The following is a 23,212-nucleotide window of genomic DNA, read 5'->3' as shown; positions in this document are numbered from 1 at the left end:
CACAACTCCAAATGGTGAAAATGCTGAGTTTCACAACGATAAACTTTCCATATAAACCTATAGGTCTCTTTATACCTACCTAGATAAACGCAATGAAATATTACCTACAATAAGACCATGCATTCTGCTGTTAAAGCCAGCCTTTGGGATGGTGATTGCTTTGTGTCTACACACTGAGTATTTAACTTTATCATCCTCCTCCAGTTTCCCCCTCTTGCTCTACATTCGTTCACCTACACCGATGATATGAGTAGTAGTTTACATATTTTTGGACTTGTTTCATGATGTTTTTTTAAGATGAACATAGTGGGGAACTAAGCAGCTCTCAGTCCAAAACTAAAGGAGTCTTAACATGTCAAGGACTAAGCCAAAGGGCATGGAATCATCATATAAGGTGTTCTGCCTATTGGCAGGTTCCCAACTCCGTTGCTGTCTCTTTTTGATCCTGTTTGAGACCAGCTGCTTCATAATCTGATATCTTCCTCATTGCACTTCATTCCTCATTTTTATTCTTCTCTTCCCTATTTGACTCTGTACCTTCAATAGTTGCTGTCAGAATTTCTTTTCCTTTCAATATATGTCCCAGTCACACTATCATTTTCTTAACCGGGTTTAGGAGAGTTATTTGTTTCTTTACCCTTTCTGGTTCTTCATTGTTCTTATCCACAAATTTTATTTTCTCCATTCTCTTCCAAACCCATGTCTGAAATGCTTCAGTTTCATCTCTTTTTCTCTCCTCCAATATACTGCTTTCATAGCCATACACAAAAACTCCGCATGAAGAATCTAATCACCATTTTTCTTAATTCCAACACCAATTTGCTACATAACAAGTGTTTCTTTTTCTGGAAAGCTTGCTTTGCCGTAGCAGTTCTTGATCTTAATCATTTTCCGTTCATCTCGGTATCAGTTAGCGTGCTCTGTAAATATCTGAACTGTGCAACATGTTCTTTTTGACCTTTCATTGTTTTCACTTCCATATCTTCTTTGTCATGTACTCTCATTACCTTAGTCAATTTTCATGCATACACTTGCATTTCTCCAAGTCTGTATAATGTTCTTTGAAAAGAGATTACTTCCTATGTACTACCATGTTTCAGCAGATGTGATGCAGTATATCTTCTGGCCTCTTATGCTTACTCCTTCCTTCTCTACCTCTAGCATCTTCATCATCAAGTCTTTGATATATATGGTAAATAGTGTTTGGTGAGAGACAAACCTATATTTGATAAACCTCCCTTCAGATATTTGATAAACCTTTCTTCAGATTTCAAGCCAGTAACATGCTTAACATCCTTTCTGCCTTGGTTTTCACTCCTTCATTAGACTTTTCAGTTCACGTTCCTTCAATTTTAGAATTTCCTTTATCTTGTCCCATTTCACTCTGTCAAGGGCCTTTTCTATGTCTGTGATGCACAAACTCATTCCTTTTCTTCTTTCTGTATGTATTTCACCAGTCATTGTATTTAGTCCAGTAGTGTCTCTAGTACCTCTCCCTTTTCTGAAACCAAATTTCTTTTCTTCTACTTTCTCTTCCATTACACGTATCTATCTCTGATTCAGTACCTTCAATACAATTTTGGCAGCATGAAACATTATACTTACTGTGCTATATTCTGTGCATTTCTTGATGCTTGATTATTTTGGGGATTGAAACAATCACTGTCTTGACAAAGTATTGTGGCCATGTGCCACTTTCTTATACAACATTACACAAAGCTGTCATTTCAGCTCTGCCCTTTTTGTCCAAACACTGAAATAATTTTATAGGAAGACCATCCAATCCAACAGTGGTACCACTCTTTCATTTCCTTTATCACCTTTTCTACTTCAGAAACCTGTAAGGCATGTAAATCGGGGAAGCTGTTCATGATTTAAAAGGCATTGTTTTCCACTTCCCAGATGTAAGATGAAAATGGCAATGTTAATTTTTTTGGGAGGTGGTCAAATCCATTATGTAAGGAAAAAAATATTGTTTGTATGTCATGTCATAAATCCAACAGTCTAAGATATAGTTAAACTAGCATGGAAAACTGAAACTTCATACTGATGCAGGCCTATATAACTTTCCCAGGCAGCTTGTTATACTTTTCTTTTTTGCGAAAAAGGTGTACGTAAAGAGCTCCCAAATTAATTCATTCTATTGTTGTAGAGTAACACAACTTGGACAGAAATGCTGCATTTCTAACATACACTCTTATTTGCAGTTCTGTGATCGTGGAACACACCCTCTACTTGTCTAATCCTCTTCTTACCTTTGCGTATATTTCTTGCTGTAATTGCCTTCTGCTGAGAACCTCTTGTCATGCAAGCAGATAGTTATATTTTTAGTCCTCTATTGGCGACATACTTTCTTATTGCTGTGTTGACAGGATTCCTCTTAGTTTCCTTAGTTTTAGACTTCCTAATGATGCCCCAGGGATGGGAACTTCCTCACCAACTGTTGCCTCCTAGGCAAGCAGTATGATGACTAACTTTTAATTGTTTACTCACTGGGCATTGACACTGTTGCATCATTGAAAGAAATGTTTAATTCCTGTTTTTCACTGTACTGAATTACAAAAATGTTACTTAACTTCAGTTAAAAAAAAGAAGGAACACAGGGCTGTGCTTTGCTGAGGTGCCCAGATATATTAGTGGACCGGGTGCTGTCAGCCAAAGCCAGAAATTTATATTTAGTTCCTAAGAAATGACATATTTGGACATTTACCCTGTAGTCTACATAATTTACAAATATCAAAATAATAACAACGTAATATAATAATATAAATTTGATTTCAATTAATGATAGCAGAAAAATGCTGGTAATGATACATACAATTGTAGAACTAAAATTGATGAAAACCTATACAAATTGAAGGTAGAGAGAGGAGTGATATAAGGAATGAAGAAAGGAATGAAAAAAAGATGATGTAGCTGTATGGAGTTGTATGTTTCACTCTTATACACAGGAAAAAAGGTGTGTTGTATAAAGGGAAGAACATTAGACTACAGTAATTCAGGAAGTGAGTAAAAAGAGGAACAAAACGAGAGATGATGCCCTAAAATTTGCATTTAAAACTGTATAAGTTGCATGACCTGTAGTGTGAATGGATCCATATTTAACATAAAGCATTCCTGTCCTCTAAGATTCCTGTACAGTACTAGATTCAAATGAAAATAGTGCATTCTTGTCCTCCTAAGGTGTCTTAGCCAGCTTCATCCAGCAGAAGGTGTTTATATTTACATTTTTATGAGGCATCTAAATAACAATGTCTCATCATTCTTGACATAGGCTGATGTGAGATCTACTAAATGTGAAACCCCTGTAAATATTACATAAAACTTGCAGAACTTTGAATATTTTATTGGATTCCCTGCTCTTGATCCAGCTCAGGCAGTTCAGAGTTTGAACTCCATTATGGCCAATATTTAAAATAACAAGTGGCATGTTAGGTATGATTGTATTTTGAGATTGACTGTCTTATTTAGATTAGATCAAAAGCAGTAGGCAGTTTATGTAGGTATAATATGCAACCAGTCCCTTCGTCAGTTTCATAAGATCTATTGCACTATTAACAATGTTTTGAGCTGCTGCAGCCTTATGAGATGGATGTGTTCTGTTCTTGTTTCTTGGACTAAGTGCAGCTAAGCACTAAGGTCATACTAATTGTGCATTTTGCCACCTTACACACGCACGCGCATATGCAGAGTGATGGGTACCGGACAAGACAGTGCAATCACCATGTCCCTTGTGTCCAGCTGCACTTCATCCAAGATATAATGGTGTTGTAACTCCAACTGACAACAAGCCTACAGTGGCTTGAAAACTAGTTAATGGTACAGTAAATCGCATCAATTGCAAAAAGCAGCTGGTTGCACATAATACCTACGTAAATTGCTACTTCCTATTATTTTGAGATTTGTTCACTGATTGTGAATTCTTTTGTCATTAGCTGCATTTGGTATAGATATACTACCTATTTGTGAAACATCAAAATTTGTGCCAGACTGGGACTCAAACTTGAATTTCCTGCTTATCATGAGTAGTAACCTTAACCATTTCAGCTATCTGTGCATGGAGCCTGGACTGATCCAAGCCTCCAAATGCCACACCACCTACATCACCTAATGCTCACAACATTACTTGGATTCCCACAACAGGAAGAATGAGACAACATGTTCATCATTATTACTATCATTGTTTTGCCCATCTGGGCATGTATTACGTAGTTTATTTTTACAATATCTGCTCCTTCAGACAGTAACAAATATTTGTAAAAGTAAACAATGTGCCACTTTTTAATTGCAGTTTGAGTTCGTCATCCACAATGGATATAATGAAAAAGCAGAAGGGTTTCATTTATAATATCTAAAGAATAAATTAAAAAGCTTAGAATTATTTAAGTAACACTCCATATAACAAAATTGTTGAGGCCTGCATAGTCACTTGTTAATATATTGCATGATGACTTCTGACTCAGGTTCTTTGGCTGATGCTAGTTTAACAATTTTTAGGTGTTCCGCTGGTACAAGTGGCTGCCATTGTCAAAGCTTCACTGTCCATAGTTGCTGGTGAAATGGAGGGGAGCTCGTGCCTGGAGATAATATGTACCTGTCATAGCAAAGGACAGAAGGTGGTCTCTTTGCAATGTAGGGGAATATAATACACACTCTGTACATGTGGAAAAGTCTGTGTGGGAATGATTGGATGATCCATCAACACCTGGGTCACTGAAAGGAAATGATATTGGAGGTTGGTATAGGTGGAGAAATTAGTCATGGCAGAGCACAAGCTGTGTAAGACTGATCACATGATAAATTTGCTGACATGAAAGCTCTTGCTGTGGAGAAGAGCTATCATACCCACTTACCCAGGGAAGCTATATAAATCCACAAATATGACAACTGGTGCATGGATCCTGGATTACTGTGCTGCAATAAACAACTGTTGTAGGTATCAGGGGGAGAACCACAGCAGTAATGACCAGGGAAAGTCCTCAGATGGTGGTGTGACAGGTACATGTAATCCCTAGCTATGAGCTTGACTCCAGTCCACGACCAGCAATGGAGGATGGAGCTTTGATAATGCCAACTACTTGTGCTGGTGGAACATCAAAAAATTGTCAGACGATTGTCAATTGAAGAATCTGAGACAGAAGCCAACAGGAAATATGGCAATTTGTACAACACTTGACAAAATCAACATCCAAGCTCAGTTTGCTGGGATCTGATGAGAAGAGTAGCCAAGACAGGTCAGCAATGTAAAAAATTAGACAAAAAATACATGAAGCAATCTAAATAGCGCTGTTCACAAAATTTCACTTGGATGCTGATACTCGCATTTGGTGAATTAGTATTGGCACGACTTAACATCACACCTCATGTAGAATATAGATAGCTGTCCCCTGTTACAAATATTGTTCAGTCTAAATAAGAAATATGGACACCAAGCAGAAATTATCAGTTTCCTGTAGAACTGAAATGCAGAGAAAATGAGGAGTTGTGAATAGGGTAACAGACACTCAGCAATTATAGTGTTAACTTCTGATCATATCTGACAACAGTCCCTGAACATTTGTTGCTATAAGAGGTTGCCTCCATCTTTGGCTTGTACCTCCTTCTCACAATGTATAGACACACATTAGATACAGTAGGGAGTTTTCCAGTTGATCCCAGTAAGGCCATATTTATCTGTCAGTTGGTCACATTTTTTATTGTTTACCTTCACAAGAGTGGAAAGTTGCCATTTTCAGATATTTGTGCTGTATGGCCAGACACCTTGATCCATTTTCTTCTCACAATATTGTAAATTGCAAATAAATTCATGTAGATCCAAAGAGTGTCGTAAAATACATGACAAATACAAAGAAAACAGAAATTGCAGGGCAAACAGTTGTTTTTTTTATTGTTAGGGCAATAGGCTCATTATACAGATACCTGGAGAACATGTCAAATGGCAGCCAAAACACTGTTGCATTAAGTGCAAGATGGCAATATTATGTTTTGCAGTTAACACACTGGTGTGCAAAACTTAAGAGCAAAAGTAACTTTTGCATCATGTGTCACTACAAAGTAACATAGCTCAATAATACACCAGAAATGGCACATTTATTCAAAGACAATAATTACACTGAAGTTACCACAATGTATGATGGTCCTCTGGACATTACAAAAGGCAGAACATGGTTCTTAATAGGGTATGTGACAACCACATACCAGCAACGCATGCTCTGCAGCGTGCACCCATGCTGGCCACAAGGTTGGTAAGGAGTTTCGCTGGTAGAGTTGCTGTTTGCTCTATGGTTGGTTGTGCGTATTGACATGCTGAAAAACTTCTACTGATCACATGAGGGGATTTAAGTCTTGAACATTTGCTGAGTATCATCTCATTCCAAAAGCTGCTCCACCTGCACAGTTCAATACAGTTGCACATTGTCATCCATAAAAATGAAGTCAGGACTGAATGCACATAGGGAAGGAGTACAGTGTCACAGTAATGCCACTCGGTGAATGTACCACGTTCAAAGATTTGAAGGTCAGTATGTCCAGGCAAAATTATGCCTGCCCACACCATAACACGTAGAATGCCAGAACGATGATGTTTGACAACATTCCTAGGTGCATTATGTACCCTTATAGGATGAGAGAGTGAACACACAACGCACCCAGGAATATTGTCAAACGTGATTGTTTGGTGGTCCAGATGTTAGGGTGGGCAGAAGCATAATGTTGCACGGGCGTAGTAACCTCCAAATCTTTGAACATGGTACACTCACTGGTCACCATTATTGTGAAACTGTACTCCTTCCCCATGTGCATCTTCTCAAGGGTACATTTGATCGTGATTTCATTTTTATTGATGACAATGCACAACCACATCAAACAGTGCAGATGAAGCAGCTCATGGAACTGGACGATATTCAGCTAATGGACTGGCATGCCCATTTCCCTGACTTCAGTCCCATTGAGCACATATGGGGTGCATTGGAGAGACATACAGCAGCGCATCAACATCCACATGCACCATTGCCCATCCAGTAGTTGTCAATCACACTGGTGGAGGAATGGAATGCCCTACTACGAGAACTCCTTACAAACCTCATGACCAGCTTGGGAGCACATTGGAGGGCAGGTATTGCTGCTGTGGTGATAGTACACACTATAAAGAACCACATCCCACCTTTTGTAATGTCCAAGGACTATTATGATTTGTGGTGCCTTCACATAATTATTATCTTTGAATAAAAGTGTCATTTCTGTTCATCTCACTGTGTATTTCTTTCAGTTACCTTCTGCATGACACTGTAGTAGTTCTTTGTGTGTGGTCCAAGTTTTATTGAGCTATGTTACTTATCATTGACACTTAATGTGAAAGTTACTTTTGTCTTTGTTTCGCACACCAGCATACATTTCTGCCTGTTACACTGTATAATTGTCTTTCAGAGAATAAGTTAAAACTTCGTATGTTTTTTGTAAATCTCAACTTAATTGAGTAGTGTGTAATTTTGCTTCTGCCTGTCATAAATAGTAAATATTTGTATTAAAATGTAGGTTCTGCAAGCAAAATGTAACATTGCACTTAGTTTGTTCACAATCCTAGCAGGTATATTGAGAGAAGTACATTAGAATTCATAGGAAGTTAGCCAGCTGTGTTTATTTGGCTAGTATGTATATATGTGTAGTACCACCAAAAACATGTTTCATCTCTCTCTCTCTCTCTCTCTCTCTCTCTGTGTGTGTGTGTGTGTGTGTGTGTGTGTGTGTGTGTGTGTGTGTGTGCGTGTGTGTGTGTTTTTCCGGATGACATGGAAGCAGCCATTGAAGTCAAGCATTTGTGCTCGTAGCATGTTCTACTTCTGGTGGTCAGCTCTGCTCTTTCACACAGTGTGACAGTGGCCATTCATTCAGGTGTATAGTTGGTTCGTGGTCATGGCTTCGTGTTTTACAGTTTTGTAGCTGCTGTCTGAGATAAAAATGGAGTCAGTTATTGTTATGACTGAATGCAGATGTTGCAAACTGCATGAGAAGCACCTCCTGGCCAGCTAGACTGAATTCTGTTATGAAACTTATGAAACTGAACATCTCTCAGAATCCAAGAATTCCTGTTTGCATAAGTTATTTCAGTCCTCTCTACAATTTTGAGTTTGTCATTTACTCCAAATATTTAGAAAAACATGTTGGAAGATTTTTCCTCACTGGGTACCCTTGTTCAGCCAAATGACATAGCACTGGATCATTAATTAATTTACTGGCTTAATTTTACTCCATTCAACTCTATATTTAATGTAATGAACTGTAGTAATCCAGAGAGACTGGCAAGAGAAATTTACTGTTTCAAGTGATACTGAGATAAGCACAGTCATATGTTAAACACCCACATGTTGAGCCACATATATAAATCTACAACTCTGATCTCAAGATTGATATTAGAGTCACCAGTTTCAGCAATGAAGTCCTTCTAACATCATGGACTCATGAGAAAGAAAGTTCAGGTTTCAGTTGACTGATCTGAAAAATAAATTTGGGTACTTCAAATAGTTTGGATGTAAGACAACATTACACTTACTATCCCTGCAGCTATCATAACATATGTCATCTTCCATGACCACATAACTATTAGAAACCTGCTATATCTAAACATCATTTTACTATAGAGATATTCTTTTAATTTCCCATCTCTAATGCATATTGTCTCTGTATGGAGGGGGGGGGGGGTTAATGAAAGAGAGGGAGGGAGGAAGTGATGGTGGGGGGGGGCAGGGGAGTGGGGAGAGATGGGGAGGGGGGGGGAGAGAGAGAGAGAGAGAGAGAGAGAGAGAGAGAGAGAGAGAGCACTTCCTTTTCTGCACTCTCACTTTTCTTTCTTTTGTAACACTTACATTGGATTACAGGTGCGGACAGTTTGGCGTACTTATCTGTGGAAGGCTTAGTGCAAGCAGTTCGGCACAGAATGAAGAACAAAAGCTCCACAAGCATTGGACACTGCACAGCGTGCCTCACTGGAGTGTATCCAGAAAAACTGGAATGGTGATGTGCTTTACTGCCAGCTGTTAGACATGCAGTTGTCAACAGTAGCTGTTGAATTTTACCACAAAATGAAAGTGAAACTATGATGTAACACAGCTGAGGTCACTTACTGACACAACTAAGTATATTTAATTCAAAATTTAATAAACATGTTATCACTTCAGAATTATACCTCAGATAAGTGTTACATTGCAATCTATCTCAACTTGTTACACATTTTTGTGGTCAGTATATAATGTCTATGTATTTTTGATAATTTAATTTTTTACCTCTGGCAATTATCTTAAATGGTTAAATTCTTAATTTATTAAAGAGTACTTCTGAAGTACAATTACATTCCAGTTGTGCTCTTACAAAGTAAAGAGCTATGAGATCCCTTTTTTCTTTCTTTCTGAAAACTTGATAAAACAGGAATCACATAATAAATGTTCTTGTTTTATTATTCAGTTTTTATGTTCATGCCATTACATTCTGATGTAGTGAGCGAATTCTTTTCAGAAAGTAAGGGGTCCTGTGATTTTTTTTTTTAATCATATTATTCTTTGTAATATATATTGTGATGCTATGTTTTTTAAAAAATAAGAACTACTTTTTGTTCCTTTACCAAGTTCACTGTTATAGTGTCACATTTTTTGTGTCTGTACATGAAGTGTACTTCTTCCATGATGTATCCATATCACTAAGCTTTTAATCTGAATTTCACAATGAGCAGGATAAAGGAGATGGTTTGTCTCCTCTTATTTGTGAAAAGTTATTTTTATATTAGAAAAGAACCATTCCATTGTAATATTTCTGTACATATGAAGTTGGAATGTAGATTTGATGCTGCGTATTAATTTTATGTTTTATAATGAAATGTAATGTGCCAATTAACTCTAAAAGAAACCAAGCTCAGTGGTTTTGTAGAGTTTTTGTGCTTGAATCAACATCAAAATGTTGGTTCAATCTTAGATTACTCTCAACAGAAACACCAAGTCGTATGTGTTATAATTTATCATTTTAGCAGACTAAGAGTTAGGTGTAAACACACCTTGCCAGAGCAAAAGCTACATATGGGCTCACATTTGTCATCATTTTAATGTGGAATATATTACTTCCACAATTTATTTCTAACAGTTCCTAGTTCAATTACACATCCATGGAGGCTGTATTACTCTTGCTCATTATGGCAATTTCAGATCTGCAACTTAATTTTACTTAATATTTTAAATTTTTGTCAAGTGTTTTATGTGAATAAATTTTTTAAATAGTTAAAATTGTAGTATTTCATTTTGTGTGGAGTAGGCTTATATTTATCTTTGTCTCCTCTCATATTCACAACAGGTGGTTACTTCACATTCTCAGATCTGTGTGACCTGCCTTTCCTTTTTAAATCCCCCAACTTCTCCCAGTTTCCTTCCTCAGGAAGGAGTTAGTAGTTCGAAAAGCCAAGGCAATTTCATGTCTAATGGCAGTACCAAAAATGTTGTCCTGAAGCCGATCACTGGTCAGAAATTCTGTAATGATACCCAAAATGTAACTGAACTGTGTGCAAAAAAGCTGAATTGGATTCACTGTTACTGTAAGGCTTTATAAAGCTGCACTGTATCAGAAAGTGCAGTCCAATAGATTAGGGAAATGGCAAAAGGTCATTACAGACTACTGTAGTAAATGATATGCTGAGTCACCAAGGTTAGATTACCCCCACAGTATTTTAGTATTGAAAAGTCACAAAGAACAATTATTTATACACCCACAGGATACATGACGTACTCATGTAAGAATAAATAAGGGAAACAATAAAACATGTGGATGAAAGGATAATAATTAATTACACTTAATGTCATAACTAAAACATGTACGGTAGCTACCTGTAACAGACAGAGCTACTGCTATCTGTAGAAGAGAGAAAGTAATGAAACTAGCAAATCAGTTTTTCTCACATATGCACAGCCTTGGAATAATACAGACATTGCTGATGCTGTGCTGCTTGTGGGCCACCGTGCCCATTGGTGCATGCTGAGCATCACATTTGTGGCTGTTTCAGACACAAATGCAGATGACCAACTGATTTATTGCACTAAGGACCCAAAGGTGAATGAGAATGTGGTCTGCTATACAATATGTTATGGCTCACTGCACACTGCACGCAGCAGAAGCAGAGCAGAGGCCTGGCAGAGCAACAGTTTCTGTAGGTTAACACATACTGCCCATAGCAGAGGCATGACAGAACTCTCAGTAGTGGTCCAGTGCTCATGAAGCACAGAGCACCCTGCAATGTCCACCCTGAGTCTGTCTATGCAGTTAGACTTAGATTTTGACTTTGATTTGGAACTCAGGAGCCCTTTATGTTCTCATAGGTGATGAGACACTTCTGTTATTAAAAAAAACTTAATGAAACCTTAACCTAAATCTAGAGTTACTGCTAATGGCAAAATTAAAGTTTTTAACTACAGTCTTCCTCATATAGAGAGTGCATTTGGTATATTGAGTTCCAGATTTCTTTTGCTTAAATGGCCTTTTGACTGTAAAATGGAGACTGTAGATAGAATTGTCAGGGCTACAAGTGTACTGCACAATTATTTGAGGACTGAAAACATTATGTCAAAAGATCTCGCTGAGAAGGAGGAGGAGGAGGAAATGGGACCACTGAGCACTAACCAGCTTCTGTCACCTGCTCCAAGTAGGTGCAGAAACATGAGTAAAACATTTCTTAGGTGAGAAAGATTTAATGAATGTTTTAATTCACCTGAACCTTTTGTTCAGTGGCAGTATGCACCCATAAAAAGAGACCAGTATGAATGTGAAGAACTTAACATCATTAATATTAAATATTTACTGCAAAGATGCATATAAAATAAATAAATAATACTTACAACTGATGTAATATAATTCCTCTGCAACCTTCTTCCAGTTTCATTCTTCATTGTTTAATTGGAGAAAAATCTGTACTTGCTTGAATATCATAAGCATGGACGTTTCCTACCTTAGTTTTATGATGAAATGTGCTCCTCTTTGTGTGCTAACAATTGCCAAAAATCTTGCTTCAGTGTCTCAAACTGTTTACGAGATATGAGTGAGGTATGAATATTTCATTCTGGCTTTTTCCCTGGTGTGCAGAGGATGGACTACTTTACATACAATCTGTTTTCTCAAGATTGGAGACAGACAGTGATAGCCTTCCAAGTTTAAAGAATAATTCAATATGTTAGCTACAGTTCAAATACAACAACATATGACCTAACATGCATTAAACACAAATTCGTGGTAACCACTATTTTCCAATGCAAAGTTTAGGTAAACTGCTAGAAGAAATTCATAATCTTGAAATATCACAACTATAACCAGTAATAAAATGATACACAGTTCATCATTAAGCTCATGAATTAAGCTAAGAGATTTGTGAGAACCAAAGTTTTTTTTTTACCAGACTGTCTCTTTACAATTATTTGAGAAAGATTGCAGATTGGCCAATTTGCGCACCTTGCCGTTCCACAGTGAAGCAAGCCTGCTAGCTACCATGACAAATCAATGGGTCCTGAGGGGATGACACAGGTGGTTGCAGGTATAGAAAAACTTGTGTGGCTCAGACAACTGGTCAGAGGTCTGCCACAGCTAATGTACTACCCTGAATCTCAGCTGTGTCCACAGTGTGGTGCCTCATTGGAAAGCATGCTTTACAAAAGCCATGCTGCCTCTACTGTGTGCAGTGTGTGGTGGGCATAATTACCCTCAATTTTTCAAACAGAATACAATCTTATAGCACACTAATTCAGGATACTGCAAATCTGAGACATATTCCTGCAGAATGCCATTGCAGTTGGTCACAATGTGGAGACACCCCAATCCTGCATTGTAGGTTACTGACCCTGCCACCCAAGTTTGCATTACACCACCTGCACATGTTCAAATTTTTATGCTTGCATCCATGTCTTCTTTATGTAATAAAGACACCATTTGCAGCTACCTAGCACTGTTGTAATTCACGGTCATCTTGGCCTGAAATTTTATCAGGGCGTGGCACAGTTCTTCTGTGCTTTATACAATTAGTTTCCTTCTCTTTCCTTTACGCAGAACATTCTTAAAATTTGATCTAAAGTTCTAAGGGCTATCAACTGATCAAGTTACATTAATTCCATTTACATAATCTAAATGACCATCTAATTATATGCAAATTCCTGATGTCACTCATTTGTGTTATCCTAATGGTATACTACTATTATTTGAGGGACATGACTCTTATTGTAAGTGCCCTAGAAAGCTCAAATGATTTTTGAAATGTCCTGTTATTTGAGTTTGTATCAATTTACCTGAAATATAATCCTGTTTTTGAAGAAATACTTTACATGTTCAAAGACAAGGTTAAATAATTTGTCTTCATTGGGTATTGAAAAAGTTATCAATGAGGCTTTAGGGATGACACATTGTCCCTGTTACTTTGGAACTTTGGCTGTATGGTACTGATCCACTGTTGCTACAAGTTTGGCAGCACTATACTCACGCAACTGATAGAATTTTGTTGAAATATTCACATCAGTAAGACAGAAATATGTTTTTAAACATTTCTTGCTGTTATAAATAAAATTTAAGTGTTACTCATTTAGCGTTGACATTTCATATGAGAGAGAGAGAGAGAGAGAGAGAGAGATACAAAAGTATCACATTTATTTTTGCACCAGCAGAAGGATTTATGGAACGTCTTTCACACATCATAAATATGTTTTATTTAATTGTAACTTTCTAAATTTTTATAAAACCTACTCAGCAATGAATTGCTTCTGTGAGAAGTTCAAGTTGCACATTGACAAATAAACAATGTGAAACAAATAAGGATGTTGCCATGGGTTTAACTGAGAACGTTTGGCAAAAACTGAAGTTTGTGACTTCAGTGGCTCAAAGGGCTTACACTTTCATGAAATTTTGGTTTATTCCAGGAAGATTAGAAAATCAGGGAACGATAGGAGAAATGTGACTACCTCAGTTGATCAGTAAAACCAGATAAGCAAGGGGCTTCAAGCAAATGTTATGGAATGTAGGGCACAGTAGATTATTGCTACAAGTCCTACAAATAAGTCATTTCAGCTCACTCAATGTACTGTGCTGAATCAGGACTCTGTTTTATGTATGTGCATTTTGTGAGTAGTGCACTTCCAGTTGAGACATCTGAGTACAATCAGTGAGATAATGGACTTCATTGAAAGCTTCAGTTGGGCACTATTTGTCTTCTACAGTTCACAGTTCTGTTGGACCTCTCCTATGCTGTAGCTGGATAACAGGTAAATACAGTCTTCACAAGTACAGTACAATGAAAAACCAGCCCAGAATTGTAATTTTCACTTTTTTTATTCACTCAGTGACTAGTTTTGGGTCAAGACCCATTTTCAGACCATCGTACCATAGTCAAAAATGGTATTTTTGAACATGTGAAAACCATGTCAAAAAGCACATTAATATAACTACGGAGTACTTAAAAAAATGAGGGGACATTGTCAGTGAGCAGTTTCATTCAGTGTTCCTCAGACATGAATAGAATGAAAGAATCAGTATTAAAAAAAGGACCCAAGCTATATTAAGAAAATTGTGCTGTTTTTTTTTTTTAGAACTTTTGAAAACAAGTGATTTCTTGTCAGCTCAAGTGGATCACTGCAATCCAGTGTTCCAAATCAAGTGAGAATTACTTAATAATATCTCCATTTACAGTACAATTTTTTCTGTAGCCTGTGAAATATATGTTAAAACATACACTGCGGTGACAAGTCATGAGATACCTCCTAATATCATGTCAGACCACCTTTTGCCCAGTGGAGTGCAGCAACGTGACGTGCCATGGACTCAACAAGTCGTTGGAAGTTCCCTGCAGAAACATTGAGCCATGCTGCCTCTACAGCCATTCACAATTGTAAAAGTGTTACTGGTGCAGGATTTTGTGCAGGAACTGACCTTTCGATTATGTCTCATAAATGTTCCATGGGACTCATATTGGGTGATCTGGGTGGCCAAATCATTTACTCACATTGTACAGAATGTTCTTAAAACCAAATGCAAACAATTTTGGCCTGTTGATATGGTGCATTGTCACCCAAAAAATTCCATTGTTGTTTGGGAACATGAATGGCTGCAAATGGTCTCCAAGTAGCTGAACACAACTATTTCCAATCAGTGACCCAGTCCATTTCATGTAAACATAGCCCACACCATTATAGGGCATCCACCAGCCTTGCACAGTGCCTTGTTGACAATCTGAGTCCAAGGCTGCACCACACACAAACCCTACCATCAGCTCTTACCAACTGAAATTAGGACTCATCTGACCAGGCCACAGTTTTCCAATCACTGGGGGTCCAACCGATGTGGTCATGAGCCTAGGAGAGCCGCTGCAGGCGATGTCATGCTGTTAGCAAAGGCACTCACATCAGTTGTTTGCTGTCGTAGCCCATTAATCCCAAATTTCACCATACTGTCCTAATGGATATATTCATCATATGTTCCACATTGATTTCTGCAATTATTTCGCGCAGTGTTGCTTGTCTGTTGGCCCTGACAACTCTACGTAAACACTGCTGCTCTCGGTCGTTAAGTGAAGGCCATTGGCCACTGCGTTGTCCATGGTGAGAAGTAATGACTGAAATTTGGTATTCTCAGCACACTCTTGACACCGTGGATCGCTGAATTCCTTAACAATTTTCAAAATGGAATATGCTACATCTCTAGCTCCAACTACCATTTCATATCCAGAGTCTGTTAATTCTCACTGTGCAGCCAAAACCAGATTGGAAATCTTTTCACGTGAGTCCCTGAGTACAAATGACAACTCTCCCACTGCACTGCTCTTTTATACTTTGTATATGTGATACTACCACCATCTGTGTATGTGCATATCTCTATCCCATGGCTTTTGTCACATCGGTGTACGAGTGTTTGGTGTGTATCAGTCTGTGTCTGCGATGATGCAGAGAATTTTCTTTTGCAGTGATTGTAGCTTCTTCAGGTGTGGGGTTGTTGCCATTGACCATACTTCAGATCCATAGAGAATCATTGGCAGGACAACATTTCTGTACAACCCAAGCTTTGTATCTGCTGATGACTCCCCACTCTTTGGGACTGGATGCAACTGGTAGAAAGCAGCACAACCCTTGCTTCTTGCACTGTTTATTTGTTTCATGAATGTCAGGCATCTGTTGAGTTGTAGGCCTAGGTATATTGCAGAGGACTCCATTGTACCACTCTATCAATGATGGAGATCGGTCAGGTTGGACGAGTTAATTTGCTTGTAAACATTACGGCAACACAGATTTCTGGGTTTATTTTGATGTTACAGATGTTGCACCATTGGGTGATGGTATCTAGGAGTTGCTGAAGTTTTTGTGCAATGAAGTTTGGGTTTCTGCTGCTCTTATACACTGCTACATTGTCCATGTAGAGGACAATTTCACCTCCAGCCAGTTTTAGCACATCATTGGTGTAGAGCATGTAAAGTACAGAGCCCAGAACCAAGCCCTGCAGGATCCCAGCCACAGCATTCCTGATCTGTTTTGTTTGATCATGTTTGCTGTACCTTCCCACCAGGAATGAATCAGTCATGCTGATCCTGTGTCCTGGAATGTCTAACTGTGTGTTCCACCAGATGCATGGATTGGTGAATGGTGCTATGTTCAGGTCAGAAGCCAAACTCCTCAGGAGTTGTTATGTTGTTGTCTTAAAGAAATCGGGTGAGGGGTTTATGTATAAGACACTCCAGTATCTTCCCTAGAAAGCACAGAAGTGATATGGATCTGTAACTATGAGGAAGGATGAGGTCCTTTTGTGGTTTGGATAAGGTGATAACCTCAGCAATTTTTAAGATATTTGGGAAACAAGTTATGGGAGAGGCACTGGTTGTAGGCTGTGGTGATGTAGGTGATTGCAGATGGAGGTAGGCATTTTAGGTGTGGGACACAGGCCTTATCAGGACTTGGGGATTTGTTGTTCCAACTGGTAAAAAATCTTTTTCTGTCCTAGTATCTCAGCTGAGCCACTCGTCTGACTATTTCTCTCTCCTGCCTTTCACTCTCATTATCTTTGACAATGTGAGTTCAGAATTGTGACTCAGTGATGTCACCAGTACTTCAACTTTCTCCTTGTCACCACAGACAAGTCCATTTTTCTTGTCTACCCTGTAACCTTCTGCACTTTCATGAGCTTCCATAATTTGTTCATGTCCTGCTCTGCTTCTTCAAGTCTTTCATTACAAGTAGAAGCCTCTGTGCTCCTGTAATCTCTCTTTCACTTGTACTTTCATTCGTATAACCAATGTCAGCAGGATTGAAGCAACATTGTCAAACCCTCCTCAAGAAATTACCAGGTCCCAGATGTCAGAGGGTGGGTCCCTCACACCAGGTTTAGTGGTCATCCTGGTGCTTGCCTCCTGAGTATGGTTCTGTAGGATGGTTGTGAAAAACTCAACAGATGCATCTACCTCCCTTTCATTTCACATTTGCAGCATGTCCTCCAGATGATGTCCTATCAGGGTGTTATATTGCTCCCAATCAGTGGTCTATAGTGTCCAACGGGCACAATATTTCGGCGATCATACATGTTGCCATCATCAGGTGAACTGATGGACTGAGCTCCTGTGAACGTGCCAGCACGGAGATCCGTACGCTATGGCTGCTCAGAGGGAACTGGGTTCGGTCGCGGCAGCAGCTGATTTAAATACCCTCCGCCCGCGGTGCGCTCCCTCCGCTGTCCGCGCCCCGTGCCACAGTCGTGCGGTGGAACAGATTGCGACGGCGTCTGAGATGACGTCGGTGTGAGGGCTCTGTCCGCCGTGGTCGTCACAACTATATGTTTGCTCGATTTACTCTTGATTAACCCAATCGCTGGTTCCCAAGCCTTGCTAAGATTATAGCCACAGTCACGGTTTATGAGGTCGTCATTGGTGCGAATTTCAATGGCCTCTCTAACAACGCTGTCCCAGTATCTCGACGTTTGTACCAGAATCCTCGTGCGGTCATACTCCATGGCGTGATTTTCCGACAAACAATGTTCAGCGACCACCGACTTGCTCGGATACATCAGTCGAGTGTGCCTCTGGTGTTCACGGCATCGATCCTCGACGGTACGCATTGTCTGACAAATATATGACTTGCCACATTGACACGGAATCTGGTACATGCTGGCCTTCCTCAAACCGAGGTCATCTTTGGTGCTCCCCACCAGTGCACGAGTTTTATTTGGAGGACAAAACACAGTTCCGACCTGGTGTTTCTTCAGAATGTGGGTGATTTTCCCTGAGAGTGCGCCTGTGTATGGAATAAATGCAGTGCCTACCTCCTCCTTCGTGACTTCATCCATCTCAACAGGTTGTGCTGCAGTGGTTGGGCGGAGAGCACGTTGAATCTGCCACTCTGAGTACCCATTTTTTCGAAATACAGTTCTCAGATGTTCCAATTCCTGGGGTAGACTCTCTGCATCAGAGATAGTGCGCGCCCTATGTACTAGAGTTTTAAGTACCCCGTTCCTCTGTGAAGGGTGGTGGCAGCTGTCTGCATGCAAATACAGATCAGTGTGCGTTGTCTTCCGATACAGCCCATGACCTAGGGTGCCGTCAGCCCTTCTCTTGACCAAGACGTCAAGGAAAGGTAATTTGCCCTCCGTTTCAGTCTCCATAGTGAATTTGATGTTGGGGTGTATGGAGTTTAGATGTGTAAGGAAGTCAAGGAGTTTATGCATACCATGTGGCCAGATGACGAACGTGTCGTCCACGTAACGGAAAAAGCAAGTAGGTTTCCATATGGATGATGACAGGGCTTCCTCCTCGAAGTTCTCCATGTACAAATTCGCTACCACTGGTGAGAGTGGGCTACCCATGGCGACTCCCTCCGTTTGTTCGTAGTATTCTCCATTAAAAAGAAAATACGTGGAAGTCAAGACATGCCTAAAAAGTTCAGTGGTCTTCTCGTCAAACTTCTGACTAATCAATTCTAGTGACTCTAGTATATTTTGTATCTGCCATCCTCCTGTCTGGCTCTTTGACAATAGCACATTCCAAGACAACTGGGCTGTGGTCGGAGTCCAGCTCATAATGGACTGTGCTTGTGGTTCTCCATGGCAGGTCTTTGGAGAGACAGATATCCAGGATATCTGGCCTGAACGGGGCTTAGTAGGAGATGTGAACAGGCTTCTTGGGAGGGATTAGCCTCAAGAAGGGATCACCCCAGACAAACTTCCTCACTCCCCTCCTGCTGGTGTTTATGGAATTGCAATCCCTGTAACTATGTTTAGTTTTGAAGTCTTGTGCTGTTTTGTGGCGATAGGGAGAATTGTATACAGAAACTACAGTGAAGACATTGCTCCCTGTCTTTAAGTCTATACCGGCAGCCCCAACTCTGACCAAATTTGGTATATCAATTGTTCAGTGGAGATGTAATATGATGCCCAACCCTCCTCGTCGGCAGTTGGGACAATCTGTCCTGTGGACAGACTAGTTGTGCACCTTAAATCAGTCAATAACAGATGTATCTCTGTGATACAGCTGATGTCTATAACATGCTGATCAGGAAAGAACTGATGTTGGATAATTTTATCAGAAATGCTGTTCACATTCCAATTTAGGATTTCAAAGTTCCTATATCTAAGGACCATTGAAAGTTCATGGTGGCTTCTGCAATTATCGTCGCTTTTGCGAATTGATCTGGCTCCACACACACCACTGTCATGGTTTCTTTGAGCTTCTTTACTATGCTGCTGAGGTTAAAGCCAGCGATCAGTGCCCTAATTTCTTTTATTTCATGCAACAGGTTCGCGAGTTTGCTTCCTGCATTTTTTGACTCTAGTTGTGTTGTCACTGCAGGTTCTGGGGTGAACTGATTGTTCTGCTATCAGTGTCTAGAGCTTAGGGTGGTGGTGGGGTTAGTGATGGTGGGGGTGGTCCTGTCCCTGCCACTGCTGGAGGGGGCACTGTGGCAGTAGAGTGGAAGGGGCAGGTCCACACGTTCTGTCTTGTCTGGAGCACAGGAAGGTGCAGCGTCTGCAATTGGAATTCTGCTTGCCAAAAGCTTGCTGTCCAGACGCAGCAGTAACAATGATGGCCACTTTCTGCTGCCTCTGGATGTGCACTAGTTTCTAGTATGCATCACAACCTTGGTATCTGAGCAGGTGTTTTCCATTAAAATTGATGCACAGTTTAGTTAAGTGTAGATTGGTACATTTGACACATCCTGGATTCAGAGAACAATTCCTGCTTTATTACTGTACCTTTTGCAGTGGTGGCACTGTCCAGGACCTTCAGGCTTGTTGTACACTAAGGTGAAAAAAAGTCATGGGATAGCGATACACACATATAAAGATGGTAGTAGTGTTGCGTACACAAGGAATAAAAGGGCAGTGTATTGGCGGAGCTGTGATTTGTACTCAAGTGATTCATGTGAAAAGCTTTCCAATGTGATTACGGCTGTACAGTGGGAATTAACAAACTTTGAATGTGGAATGGTAGTTGGAGCTAGACAAATGGAACAGTCCATTTCAGAAATATTTAGGGAATTCAATATCCTGAGACCCACAATGTCAAGAGTGTGCCAAGAATATCAAATTTCAGGCATTACCTCTCGCCATTGACAATGCAATGGCTCATGGCATTCACTTAACGTCTGAAAGCAGAAATCAGTGTGGGACATGCAACGAAATTATCAGTTAGTAAGGTGTGACAAAATTAGGGAACAACAGGCTATGGCATCAGATGACTGATGTGAATGACTTTTGCTAACAATACTATATTGACTGCAGTGTCTCTCCTGGGTTCATGTCCATATTGGTAGGACAATAGATGACTGGAAAATTGTTGCCTGATCAAATGAGTCCTGATTTCAATTGATGGCAGGAGCTGATGGTAGGGTCTGAGTGTGGCATAGTCCCCACAAAGCCATGGACCCAGATCGTCAGCAAGGCACTGTGCAAGCTGTTGGTGGCTCCATAATGGTGTGGGTTGTGTTTACATGGAATGGACTGGGTCATTGACTGGCAGTAGTTATGTTGGGCTACTTGGAGACCATTTGCAGTTATTCATGGACTTCATGTTCCCAAACAACAATGGAATTTTTATGGGTGACAATGCACCATATCAACGGGCCACAATTGTTTGTGTTTGGTTTCAAGAGCATTCTGGACAATTTGAATCAATGATTTGGCCACCCAGATCAACCAGCATGAGTCCCATGGGAAATTTATCAGACATAATCGAAAGGTTAGTTCCTGTACAAAATCCTGCACCAGTAATACTTTCAGAATTATGAATGGCTGTAGACACAGCATGGCTCAGTATTTCTGCAGTGAACTTCCAATGACTTTTTGAGTCCATGGCATATCAAGTTGCTGCACTAAACTGGGCAAAAGGAGGTCTGATGAGGTATTAGGAGGTATCTCATGACTTTTGTCACCTCTATTTTGACACGGAAGCCTAGGAAAATCTGACTTTTGAATGTTCTTTGTGCTTTCTCACTGTTTTCAATAACCACCAGAAAGTTTGTTTCTCTCTTGTAGTCATCTCCTTCTTCCCCCTGCTCTGCTGGTTTCATGAATTGGTGAACACTGCTTACTTAAAATCAGTGGTGTCGATCTCTCAGCCCATGGACTGCATGTGGCCCAAAACAAGTTCAATGCTGCCCAACAAGTGAGCATCTATCACATAACCAGTAGGAAAAAAAACCAGCGTTTATGTAAAGTTATGAAAGTAATGAAGTCTTATATATAAAGTGTCAAATCAATTCCTTCTTGCTTAAATGTGTTAACCATGTTTTTGTGATCCAAAAATACTCATCTTCTTCCAATGTTGCCCTGGTAAGCTAAAAGTTTGGACACCCCTGCTTTAAACACTTCCAAAATCAGTTCGCCTTTCCTTTCACCAACTTTGGCATTGATTGGGAGCTTTCTGATTACTACTCTTAGACCCTGTTTGGGCTCCACTATGTATGAGTGGAACTCTAGCCTCTCTTTGTCAGCACCTCCTTCACTTTGTGGTAAACATACAGTGATTCCACCTGCAGCTTAGTGGTCCTCGGGTGGTACTCTGTACTCTGTACTCTTTACCCCCTTTTTAATTGCCTAACCAGTGTTAAGATACCCCAGGTAATACAGACGATGACTTGCAGTACCCATTTCTTTTTTTGCTTTCCCACCTGAATTTCTCCTTCAGCTTCTGCATCTCCATTTTCTAGCACAGAAAATGAATTTGCAGTAGTAATGTTCACAAATACCTCCTCTTCCCTTTCCTTTACCCCTACTACTTTGGCCTGTTCACTCAATTCAGTGATCCATTTGTGCTCATCATCTGAGCTTCTGTTTTCCTCCTTTGGCATAGATGCTAACCTTGCCCTGTGCTGATGAGTTTGCCTTAATTTGGTTGGATGCACTGAGGCAACTGCTGCAATGGCCTGTGCTTGAGGATTCCCTTGTAGTCTTCATTGAAGCCATGTCAGTCAAATGTTTTGTATTACCACCATGGGATACCGGTTGATGCCTGGTTCCCACCTCCAGAACTAAAGGGCAGTTATTCACATCAGAGCTAGTTTCTAAGCCTCAGAAAATGTGGGTTTTGTTGCAGCTGACGCTCCAGCACTGACCCAGTCCTTTTAAACTTGGGGACCATGCCACTGTGCATGTGGCCACAGATAAACAGGCAGCAGAGACTTTGACCAGCAGCAAAGAAGTGCATTATGCATGAATTGGATCTGTGGCTGCATGGTCAATCAATGCTGCAATGTCGTATCACAGAAAGTGCTGGACTCCATGACTTATCCCAATGGACGCTGCTGTCTTTCATTGCCAAGTGAATTTCTATGTCACTATTACCACAGAACCCCAAACAGATGTAGCAAAAGCAAAAGTTTTGACATTATCATACAACATGGCGACCAGTATCACTACAGTGCTCTACCACAGTCAATTTATTGTAGTGTAACAGCCAGGTGTATCTGTGATATTCCGTAAATCTTTCGTGAATTGTACAAGTTGTCTGTCCAGTGTATGAAAGGCCATATTTGCAGGGGATCTCGTAAACACCAGCTTTATGGAGCATCAAATCATATATAACAGAGCCCAAGAGTCTTGCTGTTTTTGGTGGAGAATGAAAAATCACCTTTACTTTGTGCTTCAAAAGGATTTGACCTATTTTAATGATAGACTTCTGACACATGATAGGAAATCCATAGATTTAAACCTTTCTGTGTCTTCTTCTGCACTCCTTACAGTC

The 23,212-nt window shown here is 39.9% G+C and overlaps 1 protein-coding gene across 4 annotated transcripts in view; it reads left to right on the top strand.

The window, feature by feature from the left end:
* The window catches only part of LOC126185026 (amidophosphoribosyltransferase-like), a 247,646-nt gene extending 237,381 nt beyond the window's left edge, over positions 1-10,265 (top strand). For all 4 annotated transcript variants that reach the window (XM_049927756.1, XM_049927755.1, XM_049927757.1 and 1 more), the window contains exon 10: positions 8,874-10,265. In XM_049927756.1, the coding sequence (XP_049783713.1) occupies positions 8,874-9,013 (140 nt within the window). In that variant the 3' untranslated portion in view covers positions 9,014-10,265. The remainder of the gene's footprint in view (positions 1-8,873) is intronic.
* Positions 10,266-23,212: the final 12,947 nt, after the last annotated feature.

This window comes from Schistocerca cancellata, chromosome 4, assembly GCF_023864275.1.
Source record: "Schistocerca cancellata isolate TAMUIC-IGC-003103 chromosome 4, iqSchCanc2.1, whole genome shotgun sequence".
Lineage (NCBI taxonomy): Eukaryota > Metazoa > Arthropoda > Insecta > Orthoptera > Acrididae > Schistocerca > Schistocerca cancellata.
Note: the sequence above shows the minus strand (reverse complement) of the source record. Positions and strands in the feature narration are given on the sequence as shown.